The sequence below is a fragment of the Megalops cyprinoides genome, chromosome 3 (genome assembly GCF_013368585.1).
Source record: "Megalops cyprinoides isolate fMegCyp1 chromosome 3, fMegCyp1.pri, whole genome shotgun sequence".
In the NCBI taxonomy this organism is placed as follows: Eukaryota; Metazoa; Chordata; class Actinopteri; order Elopiformes; family Megalopidae; genus Megalops; species Megalops cyprinoides.
Window position 1 is genome coordinate 23,507,258 of NC_050585.1, and position 14,443 is coordinate 23,521,700.

The following is a 14,443-nucleotide window of genomic DNA, read 5'->3' on the forward strand; positions in this document are numbered from 1 at the left end:
AAGAAAACTGTCGTTTGTATATTCACGCTGTCTTTACATTTGCGTCTTTCGATCTGCGAGACTTGTTTGTTACCTGTGTTAGTATCGTCACTAATTTTGATAGTTGTATTTGGGCACTCCCTTTGATCACCACTATTAATTATCGGTATGTTTTCTAGTTATATTTCCTTTCCTTTTGTTAAAAATCAGATTTATTGATGATAGCTTGATGCCAAACAGTGTTATTCCAAGCAATTAAACCGAATAGGTTTTAGCATATGGATTTCGAATTTTTGTGGATCAGTCCTTGTGATTTATGTGATGTGTACTGTTTAAATATGCCTTTCAGGGTGAATATTTGCAGTTCATTATTCGGGCTCAGAGTGCCGCTGTAGATCAGCGCGGGGCTGCTCTTGTGACCAGATTTACAGCAGGACCTCCCCCTGCATCTCACTGAATAAGAGACAAAAAGAGCCTCGCGCAGCGGCACAGTGCGGGGTGCAGCCGCCAACAGTGGAGATGATGATGATTGATATCAACTAGAATCTCGATTTTACGCATATTGCGCTTTAAACCAGGATTACAAAACAATCTGGATTTGGCAGTTTTTGCTTCGGAATTATTACCTTCGCGGTGTCGAATCGCAGGGAGAATGTGTGGCAGAACAATGATGTGGCAAGTACTGCTGTTTATCACCGTTCTTTCTCTCCGTTCAGTGTGTGGGCAGGTTAGCTACTCCATACCAGAAGAAATGGCTAAAGGGTCGTTAGTTGGCAATATAGTGCAAGATCTGGGGTTGGATGTAAAAACACTGAAATCGCGCAACGCTCGGATTTATACTGGAGACAGCGCAGAATACATTGAGCTGAATAAAGACAGGGGAGTCCTGCTTATTAAACAGAGAATCGACCGCGAAGCTCTGTGTGGAAAGACGAGCCCCTGCGCTTTGCATTTCCAGATCATTCTGGAAAACCCTATGGAATTATACCGTGTTACAGTGGAAATTGTGGACATTAATGATAACGCGCCCAGCTTTAAAAAGAGCGAAATGCAGTTTGAAATAAGCGAGTCTGCTTTGCCTGGTACGAGATTCGTCCTGGAAAAAGCAAAAGATCCAGATGTAGGTGCTAATGACCTCCAGAGCTATTCACTTAAACCAACTAATAATTTTAATATCAAATTGCATAATCAACCCGACGGAAATAAAAATGTCGAAATGGTATTACAGAAACCGTTGGATCGAGAGCAGCAGGAAAAGCTTTCTTTACTGTTAACAGCCGTGGATGGCGGAGACCCGCAGCTGTCAGGCACGGTGCAGATACTTATTACTGTGCTGGACGCCAATGACAACGCTCCTGTTTTTAGCCAAGCAGTTTATAAAACCACTATACCCGAGAATGCGCGCGCGGGTACTCTGTTGGTAACTGTGAGCGCAACCGATGCGGATAACGGGTCTTATGGGCACGTAACCTATTCTTTCGCGAACACCATAGATGATGTATCTGAACTGTTTGAAATAGATGCAGAGAATGGTGGAGTGAAATTAGTCAGTGAACTGGATTATGAACGAGTTAAACATTACCAAATTGATATTAAGGCAAAAGATCACGGGGGGCTTTCGGATTCCAGTAAAATCATTGTTGATGTAACTGATGTCAATGACAACAGCCCCATAATTAATATTATTTCTAAATCAAGGACGATACCGGAAGACTCCCCAAGTAATACAGTAATAGCCATGATCGGAGTTCAAGACCCTGATTCTTCTAATAATGGCCAGGTGCAATGCACTATGAATGAAAATATTCCATTCACAATCAAATCAACATCAAATGATTTTTTCAGTTTGGTCACTGAGAGTGTTCTGGATCGGGAGACAAACTCTGAGTTTAACATCACTGTGACCTGCTCTGATGAGGGAGTGCCCTCTCTCTCCAGCAGCGTCTCTCTCGCTGTACACATATCAGATGTGAATGACAACGCGCCGATCTTTGAGAAGAGCTCATATGAAGCCTACATTAAAGAAAACAACAGCCCAGGCCTCTCAATATTTTCCGTAAAAGCCAGAGACGCTGATTGGAATCAGAATGCTCGTGTTTCTTACATACTGGAAGAAGACACAATTAATGGGGTGTCTGTCTCCTCGTATGTGTCTGTTAACTCTGACAGTGGAGTCATCCATGCAGTGCGCTCTTTTGACTACGAGCAAATTAAGGATTTCCAGTTTCGCGTAAAAGCGCAAGATGGAGGCTCTCCACCACTTAGTAGTGATGTGACGATTAAAATTCATATTCAAGACCAGAACGACAACGCACCTCAGATTCTCTACCCAGTACAAACTGGTGTCTCCCAAGTTGCTGAAATGGTGCCTCGTTCAGCAGATGTTGGCTATCTTGTCACTAAAGTGGTCGCTGTTGATGTGGACTCGGGACAGAATGCCTGGCTCTCATATAAACTGCTGAAAGCGACAGACAGGGCGCTGTTTGAAGTGGGCTTACAGAATGGAGAAATAAGAACTTTACGCCAAGTCACTGATAAAGATGCCGTGAAGCAAAGACTTACTGTTGTAGTGGAGGACAACGGGCAGCCCTCTCGTTCAGCTACAGTCAATGTTAACGTGGCAGTGGCGGACAGCTTTCCGGAAGTGCTCTCTGAATTCACTGACTTTACGCAGGACAAGGATTACAATGACAACCTGACTTTTTATTTAGTCTTGGCCTTGGCTGCAGTTTCTTTCCTCTTCATTTCATGTTTAGTAGTTATAATATCAGTAAAGGTTTACAGATGGAGACAATCTCGGATCTTCTATCAGTCCAATCTCCCAGTTATTCCGTATTACCCACCCCATTACGCAGACATTGGAGGTACTGGAACTTTACAGCACAGGTATAATTACGAGGTGTGCATGACAACTGACTCGCGGAAAATTGATATGAAATACGTCAGACCTTGCAGTCAGAGCATCCTCAGTCTGGACGCCAGTGGTACGCAAACTCTACAGCACGTGCCGGCGGATAACGAGGTCAGTGAGAATTCGGGAGTTCAGGCGAGCTTCTAAGCTTCAACATGTTTTCACTTACATACATTCATGCAACTGCATATTAATTTTGTCAGAGTTGCAGTATTATTAATATGTTCTCCTATCCTCGTTGTGTTTAAACAACGTCTTTAAAATCACTTATTTGTTGTCATAATAGTGTTTTGTTTAATTCATCACTATTTTACATTCGAAATTTCCGATATTCTTATGTCCATTTTATATAGAAATGAATATTGTTTACATGTGTTTTAAAATTGTGCTTCATTTTTGGAGCTGCACTGTTAGTTGTATAGTGCCTTTCATACACTTCTGTACCTTAGGATTGTTGGTTTACTGCCCAAGTGCCCCTCTGCGGTGGTTACTGTGATCGACGCATTTAGAAACTGTTTAAGTTGATTATGTAACGAATAAAGGGTGACAGATAATACAGAAAAAAAATAATGGGGAAAGTGTCTATGAATAAGCGAACGTGAGAAATCCATAAGTGAAATACATTGAAAACTTTGGCCAGGATGAGGTGTCAGATTTTGCACAGTAAACCATTCCCTCGTCTGTGAGAAACTCAGTGTAATGTCTCCTCGGTGCTCTGAGTGCCGCTGTTGATCAATGTAGCAATATCATGCAGCTATTCTGGCCCTCCCCAAAGTAGCTTTTTTATTACGGCGAGAAAAGGAGACACTCGCCTCCATTCCTGCTTAGACTGGATAAGCGCAAACATCGCCGCGGCAACTGGCTCTGTGAAAAGCAGGGGTCTCCAGTGTCTTTTTTGTGTTTATTTGCAAAGCGCTTTTACGGAGTTGGGGGAATATTTGTATTTTCACGCGTGTACGGAAATGATGCTCTGCATTTCTGTTCTCTGCGCTCCTGTAAGCGTCGGGCGGATGTGGAAATGGCAGTTGCATCTTCTCCTGTGTGTATGCGCCGCAGAGGTGGCACGCGGGCAGGTCCGCTATTCTATTCCCGAGGAGATGGCGACGGGATCCTTTGTGGGAAATATCGTACAGGACCTAGGTCTGGATGTGAAAAGACTGAAATCGGGCAGAGCTCGCATTTTTACAGAGGACAGTCGTGAGTATGTCGGCCTGAATTCTGATAAAGGCACGCTCGTGGTGAAAGAAAGAATTGATAGAGAGGAGCTGTGTGCTCAGGTGTCTCCGTGCTCTTTACATTTCCAGATCATTCTCGAGAATCCTATGGAACTCCATAGTATTGTTGTAGAGATATTAGACATCAATGACAACGCCCCGTTTTTTGCCGATAAAAAAATAGAATTGCAGATTAGCGAATCCGCTGTGTCCGGAGCTCGATTCTCTCTAGAAAGTGCCAAAGACCCCGATGTGGGAGAGAATTCACTCCAGAGATACACGCTAAATCCCTCAGACCATTTTATACTGAAGCTGCAGTCACGTCCTGACGGAACTAAGTATGTGGAGATGATGCTTCAAACTGCACTGGACAGAGAAAAGCAGCATGAACATAAATTAATCTTAGCTGCATTTGACGGTGGAAGCCCTCAGAAGTCTGGTACAATGCATATACATGTGGAGGTTTTAGATGCGAATGACAATGCGCCAGTTTTTAGCTCTACCCTCTACAAAGCTTCTTTAACGGAAAATTCAGTGAAGGGTACAGCTATTTTGAAAGTCAGTGCAACGGACGCAGACAAAGGAACAAATGCAGAGGTGACCTATTCGTTTTCGCAAATCACAGATAGCGTTTCAGAAACGTTTGATATAGACCCCAGCAGTGGTGAAATCACTGTAAAAGGAAAGTTAGATTTTGAAAAATCTAAGCAGTTTGAGATAAATGTGAAAGCTACAGACCAGGGCGGTTTAACTGACTCCAGTAAAGTGTTAATTGATGTATTGGACGTGAATGACAATGCTCCTGTCATAACAGTCATGTCGTTTTCAAGCCCGATACCCGAGGACTCTGCGACAGAGACGATCATTGCCATGTTAAATGTCAAAGATTCAGACTCTGGAAAAAACGGGAAAGTACGGTGCTCCATTAACAACGAATTACCTTTTCGACTGAAGACTACATCTCCCAATTTCTACAGTTTGGTCACAGATCAGATATTGGATCGTGAAAAGGCCTATGAATATAATATAACCATAACAGCCACAGATGAAGGATCACCTCCATATTTAACTAACAAAACTCTGACTCTTAAAATCTCCGATGTAAATGACAATGCGCCGCTGTTTGAAAAGGGCTCGTACACTGCATATGTCATGGAGAATAACGCACCGGGGATGTCAGTATATTCTGTGAAAGCTAAGGACAAAGATTTCGGAAACAACGCTCAGATCTCTTATTTTCTTGAGGATGAACAAATTAATGGACTTTCAACATCATCATATATTTCAGTGAATTCAGAAAGCGGGACAATTTATGCTGTGCGCTCCTTTGATTTTGAACAAATTAAAGAATTCAAAATTAAGGTCAAAGCTCAGGATGGAGGCTCACCGCCTCTAAGCAGCAATGCGACTGTAACTATATTCATTAAAGACCAAAATGACAACGCCCCTCAGATTCTCTACCCAATACAGATTGGTGTCTCCCAAGTGGCTGAAATGGTGCCTCGTTCAGCAGATGTTGGCTATCTTGTCACTAAAGTGGTCGCTGTTGATGTGGACTCGGGGCAGAATGCCTGGCTCTCATATAAACTGCTGAAAGCGACAGACAGGGCGCTGTTTGAAGTGGGCTTACAGAATGGAGAAATAAGAACTTTACGCCAAGTCACTGATAAAGATGCTGTGAAACAAAGACTTACTGTTGTAGTGGAGGACAACGGGCAGCCCTCTCGTTCAGCTACAGTCAATGTTAACGTGGCGGTGGCGGACAGTTTCCCGGAAGTGCTCTCTGAATTCACCGACTATACACAGGACAAGGATTACAATGACAACCTGACTTTTTATTTGGTCTTGGCCTTGGCTGTGGTCTCATTTTTGTTTATTATCTCCATAATTGCGATTATTTCAGTAAAAGTATATCGATGGAGACAGACAAGATTATACTACAAATCCAATGGGAACCTCCCTGTTATTCCGTACTATCCACCGCTTTACGCTGACGTTGATGGCGCCGGAACTCTGCAGCACGTGTATAATTACGAGGTGTGCAGGACTACTGACTCGAGAAAGAGTGACATCAAATTCATGAGACCTTTCAGTCAGAGCGCGCTGAATGTGGATGTGAGTGGCGCGGGGACGCTGCGGATGGAAACAAAAGAGACGGAAGTGACAGATGAGTGTTCCGAGGTGAGGTGAGGTACTTACAACACGTTAAGTCAAGTCAACGATTATCCATGACACTACATTATTGGCATTTAGCAGATGCTCTTATCCAGAGTGACTTAGCCTACATCGGTTACAGTTTTTTTGTTATCCATTTATACAGCTGGATGTTTTCTGAGGCAATTGTGGGTTAAGTACCTTTCCAGAGGCTACAAGAGCAATGCCCCAGCAGGAATTTAACCAGTTACGAGTGCTGCTTCTTAACCACTATGCTACACTGCAGCCCACGGAATATGCTTCAGTTTGTTATTCATTTACCACTGGAACTATTGATTAAGTTTGAAAGAGAAGGTTCTTGTTCTTTTCATGATCATCTGTATCTCCGTGTGCTGAGGTGAGAGGCCTCTTCCTCTCGAAAATTGTTAAACTCATAGAGTCCTTGACATGCAACAGAGTACCTCATAATTTGCCATGTGTTGTTTCGTATTTTCATATTCATCTATTCGTGAATAAGTTTGCGTATTTTTTCATCCATGCTGATTTTTTCCATGTAGTTTGTGCAGGTCTTGGGGCTGTTGTACCTACAATCTACAGCGTGTTTATATCTATAGATACGTGTTTTGGAGGAAAAGACATAACCATAATTTACTACTTATATGCAGCAGAACACGAAAGGTCCAGTGTGGTAAATCTATGTTTAACCTGTAGGGGCCGCTGTTGATCACAGGGGCTAAGAGGACATGTTGGGTACAGAAATACGCCTTCGCGGTCCTCCCATTACATTGCTGGGCTCGGGAGCAGCAGCTCACACAGACCTAACTGTCCCTGCAGATTGAATTTGAAGCATTTTTTATTATTAATTTAGCTTTTTAGATAACCTAATATTGTGTATAACCCACACAGAAGTTGCAATTTCCTTATATCTATATTGTTTTGTTAAATATTTGAGATTTTAATTTCAATGTGGTGCGACTGTTGACGTGAATTCGCAATGAGAACGAGAAACTGCGTATTGCGGTGGTCTTTGTGCCTCTATCTTGTCGTTGTATTTTGGACTCATTCAGCAGCTGGGCAGGTTCGATACTCCATCCCGGAGGAAATGTCGATGGGCTCCTTTGTGGGGAATATAGCGAAAGATCTGGGATTAAGTCCTGAGCGACTGGCCACAGGGAGAGCCCGGATATTCAGCGCTGACAGCAGTGAGTACATTGAGCTGGACAGGGAGAAAGCGCAGCTGATTGTAAAGGAGAGAATAGACAGAGAGAAGCTCTGCGGAGAGGCGTCTATCTGCAGCTTCAGTTTTGAGGTGATTCTTGAAAACCCCATGGAGCTCTATCGTATTACCGTAGAAATATTAGATATTAACGACAACAGTCCCGTTTTTCCGAGTAGTGAAATCAGTCTGGAAATAAGAGAATCAGCTTTGCCAGGGACGCGCTTCTCCCTCGAGAGCGCGGTGGACCCAGACGTGGGGACAAATACACTCCAGAAATACTCACTTCACCCCGCTGATCATTTTAGCTTAAAGATACAGAACCGTTTTGATGGAAGCAAAAACGTGGAAATGGTCCTACAGGTTCCGTTAGACAGAGAAAAACAAGACCACCAGTATTTAACATTGACTGCTGTCGATGGCGGAAATCCGAAACGGTCCGGCACAGTAAAAATTCAAATCGTGGTCCTCGACGCCAACGACAATTCGCCGTTGTTCAGTCAGTCGGTTTACAAAGCCTCAGTGGTAGAAAATGCTCTTAAAGGGACTCTAGTGGCAACAGTGAGTGCAACAGACGCCGACGAAGAATCAAATGGCTCCATTCAGTACAATTTTGAGCATGCTGCTGCTAGTATTAAAGAGCTTTTTGCTATGGACCCCACCACTGGTGAAATAAGAGTTGTTGGGGATATAGACTATGAAAGGTTTAAGCTTTTTCAGATAAAGGTACAAGCAAAAGATGAAGGTGGTTTGAGCGACTCCAGTGAGATAATCATTGAGGTAGTCGATGTTAATGATAATGCTCCCAAAATGACGCTGATGTCATTTTCTAGCGTATTGCGCGAGGACTCGATCCCCGGGACTGTAATAGCTATGATAAATGTCCAGGATCTTGATTCGGGGGATAATGGCAAAATCACTTGTTCAGTTGATCAAAACCTCCCTTTCAACATAGAAGCAACCTTACCGAATTACTACAGTCTACTGACAGATGCGGTCTTGGACAGAGAACAGACATCGGAATATAACATTACAATTACTGCAGTTGACCAAGGTATTCCGCCGCTATCTAGTAAACAGATTTTAACTTTAAGAATTTCAGATGTAAACGACCATGCTCCTAAATTTCAACAAGAAATATACAATGCATACATCATGGAAAACAACGCCCTCTCCGCCTCTTTCTTTTCTGTTAAAGCAGAGGACGCTGACTGGGGACCTAATGCTCGTATATCTTATTTTATTGAGGATGGGAGTTTAAACGGTGCTCCGCTGACTTCTTACATATCAATAAATTCAGACAGCGGGGTACTTTACGCAGCTAAGACCTTTGACTATGAGCAAATAAAATTTTTAAAAATCCACGTTAAAGCTCAAGACGGTGGCTCCCCGCCGTTAAGCACCAACGTAACCGTAAATATTCATATCCAGGACCAGAACGACAACGCCCCCCAGATTCTCTACCCAGTGCAGACTGGTGTCTCTCAAGTGGCTGAAATGGTGCCTCGTTCAGCAGATGTTGGCTATCTTGTCACTAAAGTGGTCGCTGTTGATGTGGACTCGGGACAGAATGCCTGGCTCTCATATAAACTGCTGAAAGCGACAGACAGGGCGCTGTTTGAAGTGGGTTTACAGAATGGAGAAATAAGAACTTTACGCCAAGTCACTGATAAAGATGCAGTGAAACAAAGACTTACTGTTGTAGTAGAGGACAACGGGCAGCCCTCTCGTTCAGCTACAGTCAATGTTAACGTGGCGGTAGCAGACAGCTTCCCGGAAGTGCTCTCTGAATTCACCGACTATACACAGGACAAGGATTACAATGTTAACCTGACCTTTTATTTGGTCTTGGCCTTGGCAGTGGTCTCCTTTTTGTTTATTATCTCCATGATTGCGATTATTTCAGTAAAAGTATATCGATGGAGACAGACAAGATTATACTACAAATCCAATGGGAACCTCCCTGTTATTCCGTACTATCCACCGCTTTACGCTGACGTTGATGGCGCCGGAACTCTGCAGCACGTGTATAATTACGAGGTGTGCAGGACTACTGACTCGAGAAAGAGTGACATCAAATTCATGAGACCTTTCAGTCAGAGCGCGCTGAATGTGGATGTGAGTGGCGCGGGGACGCTGCGGATGGAAACAAAAGAGACGGAAGTGACAGATGAGTGTTCCGAGGTGAGGTTTTGCAGCTTACTTACAACACGTTAAGTCAAGTAAGCTTTTATCCACTGAATTTGCTTCTTTTTGTTATATACGTACAAGTGGAGTAATTAAGTTTGAAAGAGAAGGTTCTTATCCTTTTCATGGTTATCCATATCTCTGTGTATCAAAACTTATTCATTGTCGAAGCCTCTGTATGATGACAGTGTAACTGTCCAATGAGTCTGTGCAGTAATATGGTGAAGAGACTCAATGAGTCTTTCATAGGAAAAACTCAATGATTCAGTGTCTAGCCCTCACAGGTGAGACTCACTGATTCAGTGACTGACTCTAACCTCTCATGGATGAGACTGCAGAAATTCATCCTCACATTCATATCCAAATTGCAGCTGAATGTGTGTGTGTGTGTGTGTGTGTGTGTGTGAAAGTGAAGATTACAGTCATTAATGTAAACCTATATTATGTTGCACTACTGATTTTCTTAGCTTATGTCATCATGCAGAGCGACGTTGAGGGCTTGTATTTGCATGCTATCCATAAGGATGGCTGCACATCATCCACTTAGTTACAGTTTTGTTGTGGACCACAGAGAAGTACAATTGTAACAAGAGGGGTTTGAACCTGTAATCTCCGTAACCACTTTGTCGCAGCACCCTTGTATGCTGTTAGTTTGTGCCTACTAACTGTCCAGTGGAGCTGGAGCACTGATAGCTGCATTGTGTATGAGGTGCACTGATAGCTGCATTGTGGCCTTGTGGATGAGGTGCACTGATAGCTGCATTGTGGCCTTGTGGATGAGGTGCACTGATAGCTGCGTTGTGGATGAGGTGCACTGATAGCTGCGTTGTGGCCTTGTGGATGAGGTGCACTGATAGCTGTGTTGTGGATGAGGTGCACTGATAGCTGCGTTGTGGCCTTGTGGATGAGGTGCACTGATAGCTGTGTTGTGGATGAGGTGCACTGATAGCTGCGTTGTGGATGAGGTGCACTGATAGCTGCGTTGTGGATGAGGTGCACTGATAGCTGTGCACTGAAAGCTGAAAGTCCACAGAGTTGCTCTATCTCTGACCCACATTCCTCTCTCAGCAGCTACTGTCATTCTCCTGGGCTGCAGCAGTCAGCTGATCTCTCTGAGCCATGCCCAGCTTGCTGCCTTGTGATGTGAAGACCATGCTCTCTTTTACAGCAGTGCCTTATGCTCATTCAGTGTCTAATGCTGCTTCCTCCATACAGGAAGGAATAGCATTAGAAGCAAAGAACAGCTGTCTGACCTATCCAGAGCAGAGGGAGTTATAGATATAGGAGGGGAGATAGACAGAGTGAGAGGAGGAGGGAGACAGAGAGGTGAGGAGATGTGATTGACCTTCTCTCTCACAGTCATTTCTAAATAAGTCTGTCAGATTCTGCGCTAGAAATCGAAGAGTGAATTCTAGTAGTGACTGTCCTGTGTAAATGATTCCATTACATTAGTAAACCATTATATCCAGTGCTTACTCTATATTGCCTCAGGAATTTCTACTGGCCATTATTAAACAGGGGCAGTAGTGTTTTTATCAGGGGCAGTGGTGTCTTTAACAGGGGCAGTAGTGTTTTAAACAGGGCCAATAGTGTTTTAAACAGGGGCAGCAGTGGTTTGGTTTGTAGAGTTAACGCATTCTTATATAGGTCAGAGCACAGAACACTGATCTGAAGACTGTGGGTTCAGTCTAGGGCCACCACTACACCGTGGTCCACGTGTTTTATTATTTCAGCACACCATCACTACTTAAGTACATGTACCGATGTTCTAACGCTTAATAATTAAGAAAATATAATGAACCCTACATGCTGTTAGACAATCGGTGGAAATCATTACATTGTCCTTATTGGAAGTGTGAATGCATGATGATTTGCAGTGAGACATTATTTACATACATGAACTGAAGTTTCAGACAGGGTGCTTAGAGAAAGCACGCTTTACTAATTCACATTTTGAATGTAGATGCCATTGAATATTTGAGTATTAAATTAATGGAAATACAGGTCGCTGATAATGATGTAAGGTGAGGGGTGTGGCATGGTGAGAGTGTTGAGCCCCGGGCACCAGAATACATTTGGAAGTGGTCTGTCCATTACTGGCTGTGCTGTTTTTCATGTGGGCTTGTTAGATGCAGTTTTATGCTTCAGCTCTGGATGAGAGTGTCTGCCAGATGTCTCACAGTAAATGAAAATCCACATCTGTCCCTGGGTAGGGCGGTCGGGGTGCCGTACAGTGCCAAATGCAGTGCAAATGCCAAAGCTCTTTTGTGCTCTGCAGGGTGTCTGTGCTATGTGCTGTGTGTGGATGGTAATGCTTATAATGCTTCTGAAAGGGTCCTCAGCACAGATGCCCATGAAGGTGCTGAACCCTGTGAAGCTTTCACTCAGGTGTCATTCAGTGTGACTACATCTGGACCTCCAGGTACCTATGTTAGTATTCTGCAGAGGTGCTTTGAGATTTGAGCTTTGTGACTGAGCAAAATACACGTGTATCATACAGTTTTAATCGTTTCCATTTGCTCAGCCAGTTACTCTAGTGAGGAAATACAGGTTAAGCACCTTACCCAAGGGTACAGAAGCAGAGTTACACCTGGGATTCAACCCCTCAACCTGTTGGTTACAAGCCTAGCACTGGATTGCTCCTTCAGAGGCCGCTGGTGAAAGTCCTGGTTAGATTGTCTGCACTGTTTGCGGTCAGAGGTCAAGGTTGAGCCGGTGGTGTGAGTGTGTCTGCATTTTCATAACCTTTAAAGCCCAAAGCTCTTTAGAACAGCAGGAGAAAAGAAAAAAAACCTTGTTCACAATGTGTATCAGGTGCTGATAGCAGCAAGTGATGAATCCCAAATTTAAAAAGCCAACTGAATTGAAGGCCCACTATTGCACACCTTATACAGAAAAGAGGACAGACCTTATTGTATCTTCATTTTATTTGAAAAGAGACTAATAGAACTGAAAACAACACTTTCACCTTGCACTTCATCAGGTTCACATTAAAATGGTAACAGCACTTAAAGTTTAAATATGTGCAGGTACAGGTGTCATTAATCATTCTTAAATAAGTTATTACAAGACAACTATCAGCATCTCCACAATCTCCAATCATGATGAGTCTCCAATCTAATTCAAAATAGTTACTGATACATCATGGAGTAAAAGAAATTAGTTAATACAATCATTCATCACGTATTCAATGACTAGAAAGACACAGAATATGGGCAGTGTGGGTTGAGTAAGTAGTGTGAGGCTAATTTATAGTTATTAGTAATTTATAGTTATTCTTGAAAATGATGCAGACCAAAGTATCAGCTAAGAGAGCTTAATTCTGAGTACTCTGGAAACATCCTCCAGAACAAACACCTCAAAAAACAATATATAACTTGCTAGAGAAGGTGTGTGCAGTCAATCCCAAACGCAACATGCTAACCATATGGCAAAGTAAGTCCCTGAACAGCACTCAGACCTTATAGCATATGGAAGCAGGGCACCTCAAACTGTCAGACTCCACGGCAGAGTGGACTGACCTGCATCAGATATCCATCACAGACCTGCGGTTGTGTGAAGATCTGTGCAGGACCTTTCTCGCTCCCACTCCTTATCGCTTGTCCAACCCTGGGACAAGAACCCAAAAATGATCAATTTCCCAGTGTTGAACTGAGAGAGTCGCTGCTATGCCCTATTAGCATCCGCTGCTTTATCTATGTGTCCCATACCTCTGTTCCTGCAGGACTTTGGGGTCAATACAATTACACAAACCCCAAAACAGAATTAAATATTTATCACCCACCCCTACCAGACCTGAGACAAAAGAAAACACACCAGCACCCAAACAAGCCCACATCAGTCTTGTCACTGCAGTACAAACTCTTTTTCTATCACCCTCTGACACCTGTAACTAATAATAGAAACCAGTGTCTTACCTATTTGACTGTAAAGAGCATTTGTCAGAGCTTATCTCCATCTTGAAGAAGGTAAAAATAGATAGTGTAGACAGACAGAACCATGAGCTTTATAACAGATAGGTGACCAAGGAGTCCATGGAAAATTCTAGAATTGTATATTTTAAAATTGTGTATTTTATTTAAGGGTGCCTGCTCAGAGCATCCTTTTCATTGGTGTTTGGTGCATGAGTGTATGCAAGCGCATGAGCACTTTACTGGTGGAGCTGTGACTTGTGACTTCCACATCAATTAAATACATACCACCTAAAATAAATAGGAATGATAGGTCCTGCTATCATCATGCAAGGAACAACCTATCACAACCCCAACACTTATGGAAAACAGAGTGTCCTTGGATAGCTACAGCTATGGATGATTTCTACCATATAGTAGAGTACCATACTGAAACTGCTATCTGGCTGGTAAACTTAAATTCTGTCACCAGCTCTCAGTGAGTTAGTTCGCTGCTAGCTGTAACATCTGCTACTTGGCCAGCGTATATTGGCTCACCAGCCAACATGCTATAGCTATGTTCTCACTTGGAAAAAGGGGAGTTTGTACCATGTTTACACAGGCAGGTCCTGATATGGGATTCATTCTCTCCAGTCTGGAGCCTGACATCCCCTTTCTCACATCTCTTCAAAACAAGTATGATTCCTTCCATCAGTGTGACTGCAAGGACAATTGTATACCTGTTTTTAAAATGAACAATCAATTAACATGAATCCTTCTGAGTAGAATTTGCCAGTACTGTAAAATAAGCAAGTGTTTTATTACTTTATCCATTTATTAATTTATTCCTCAGAGATGGTGACACTCTGTAAGATGTTTCGTGATTTTGTAT

The 14,443-nt window shown here is 43.0% G+C and overlaps 3 protein-coding genes and 1 pseudogene across 14 annotated transcripts in view; all 4 read left to right on the plus strand.

Annotated features, from left to right (window-relative positions):
* LOC118774311 (protocadherin gamma-C5-like) overlaps positions 1–14,443 on the plus strand; it is a 195,078-nt gene that overhangs the window by 135,850 nt on the left and 44,785 nt on the right. The gene's annotated exons all lie outside the window — the stretch shown is intronic.
* On the plus strand, positions 358–2,948 carry LOC118774318 (annotated as a pseudogene).
* On the plus strand, positions 3,812–6,294 carry LOC118774022 (protocadherin gamma-A11-like). The gene has a single exon (XM_036523107.1). It carries the CDS (start codon positions 3,853–3,855, stop codon positions 6,292–6,294), a length of 2,442 nt encoding a protein of 813 aa, XP_036379000.1. The 5' UTR covers positions 3,812–3,852.
* Positions 7,173–9,556, plus strand: LOC118774321 (protocadherin gamma-A11-like). The gene is given in 2 exon segments (XM_036523598.1): positions 7,173–9,413; positions 9,416–9,556. Coding segments are annotated over 2 exon segments (2,217 nt in total). The 5' UTR covers positions 7,173–7,252; the 3' UTR covers positions 9,472–9,556.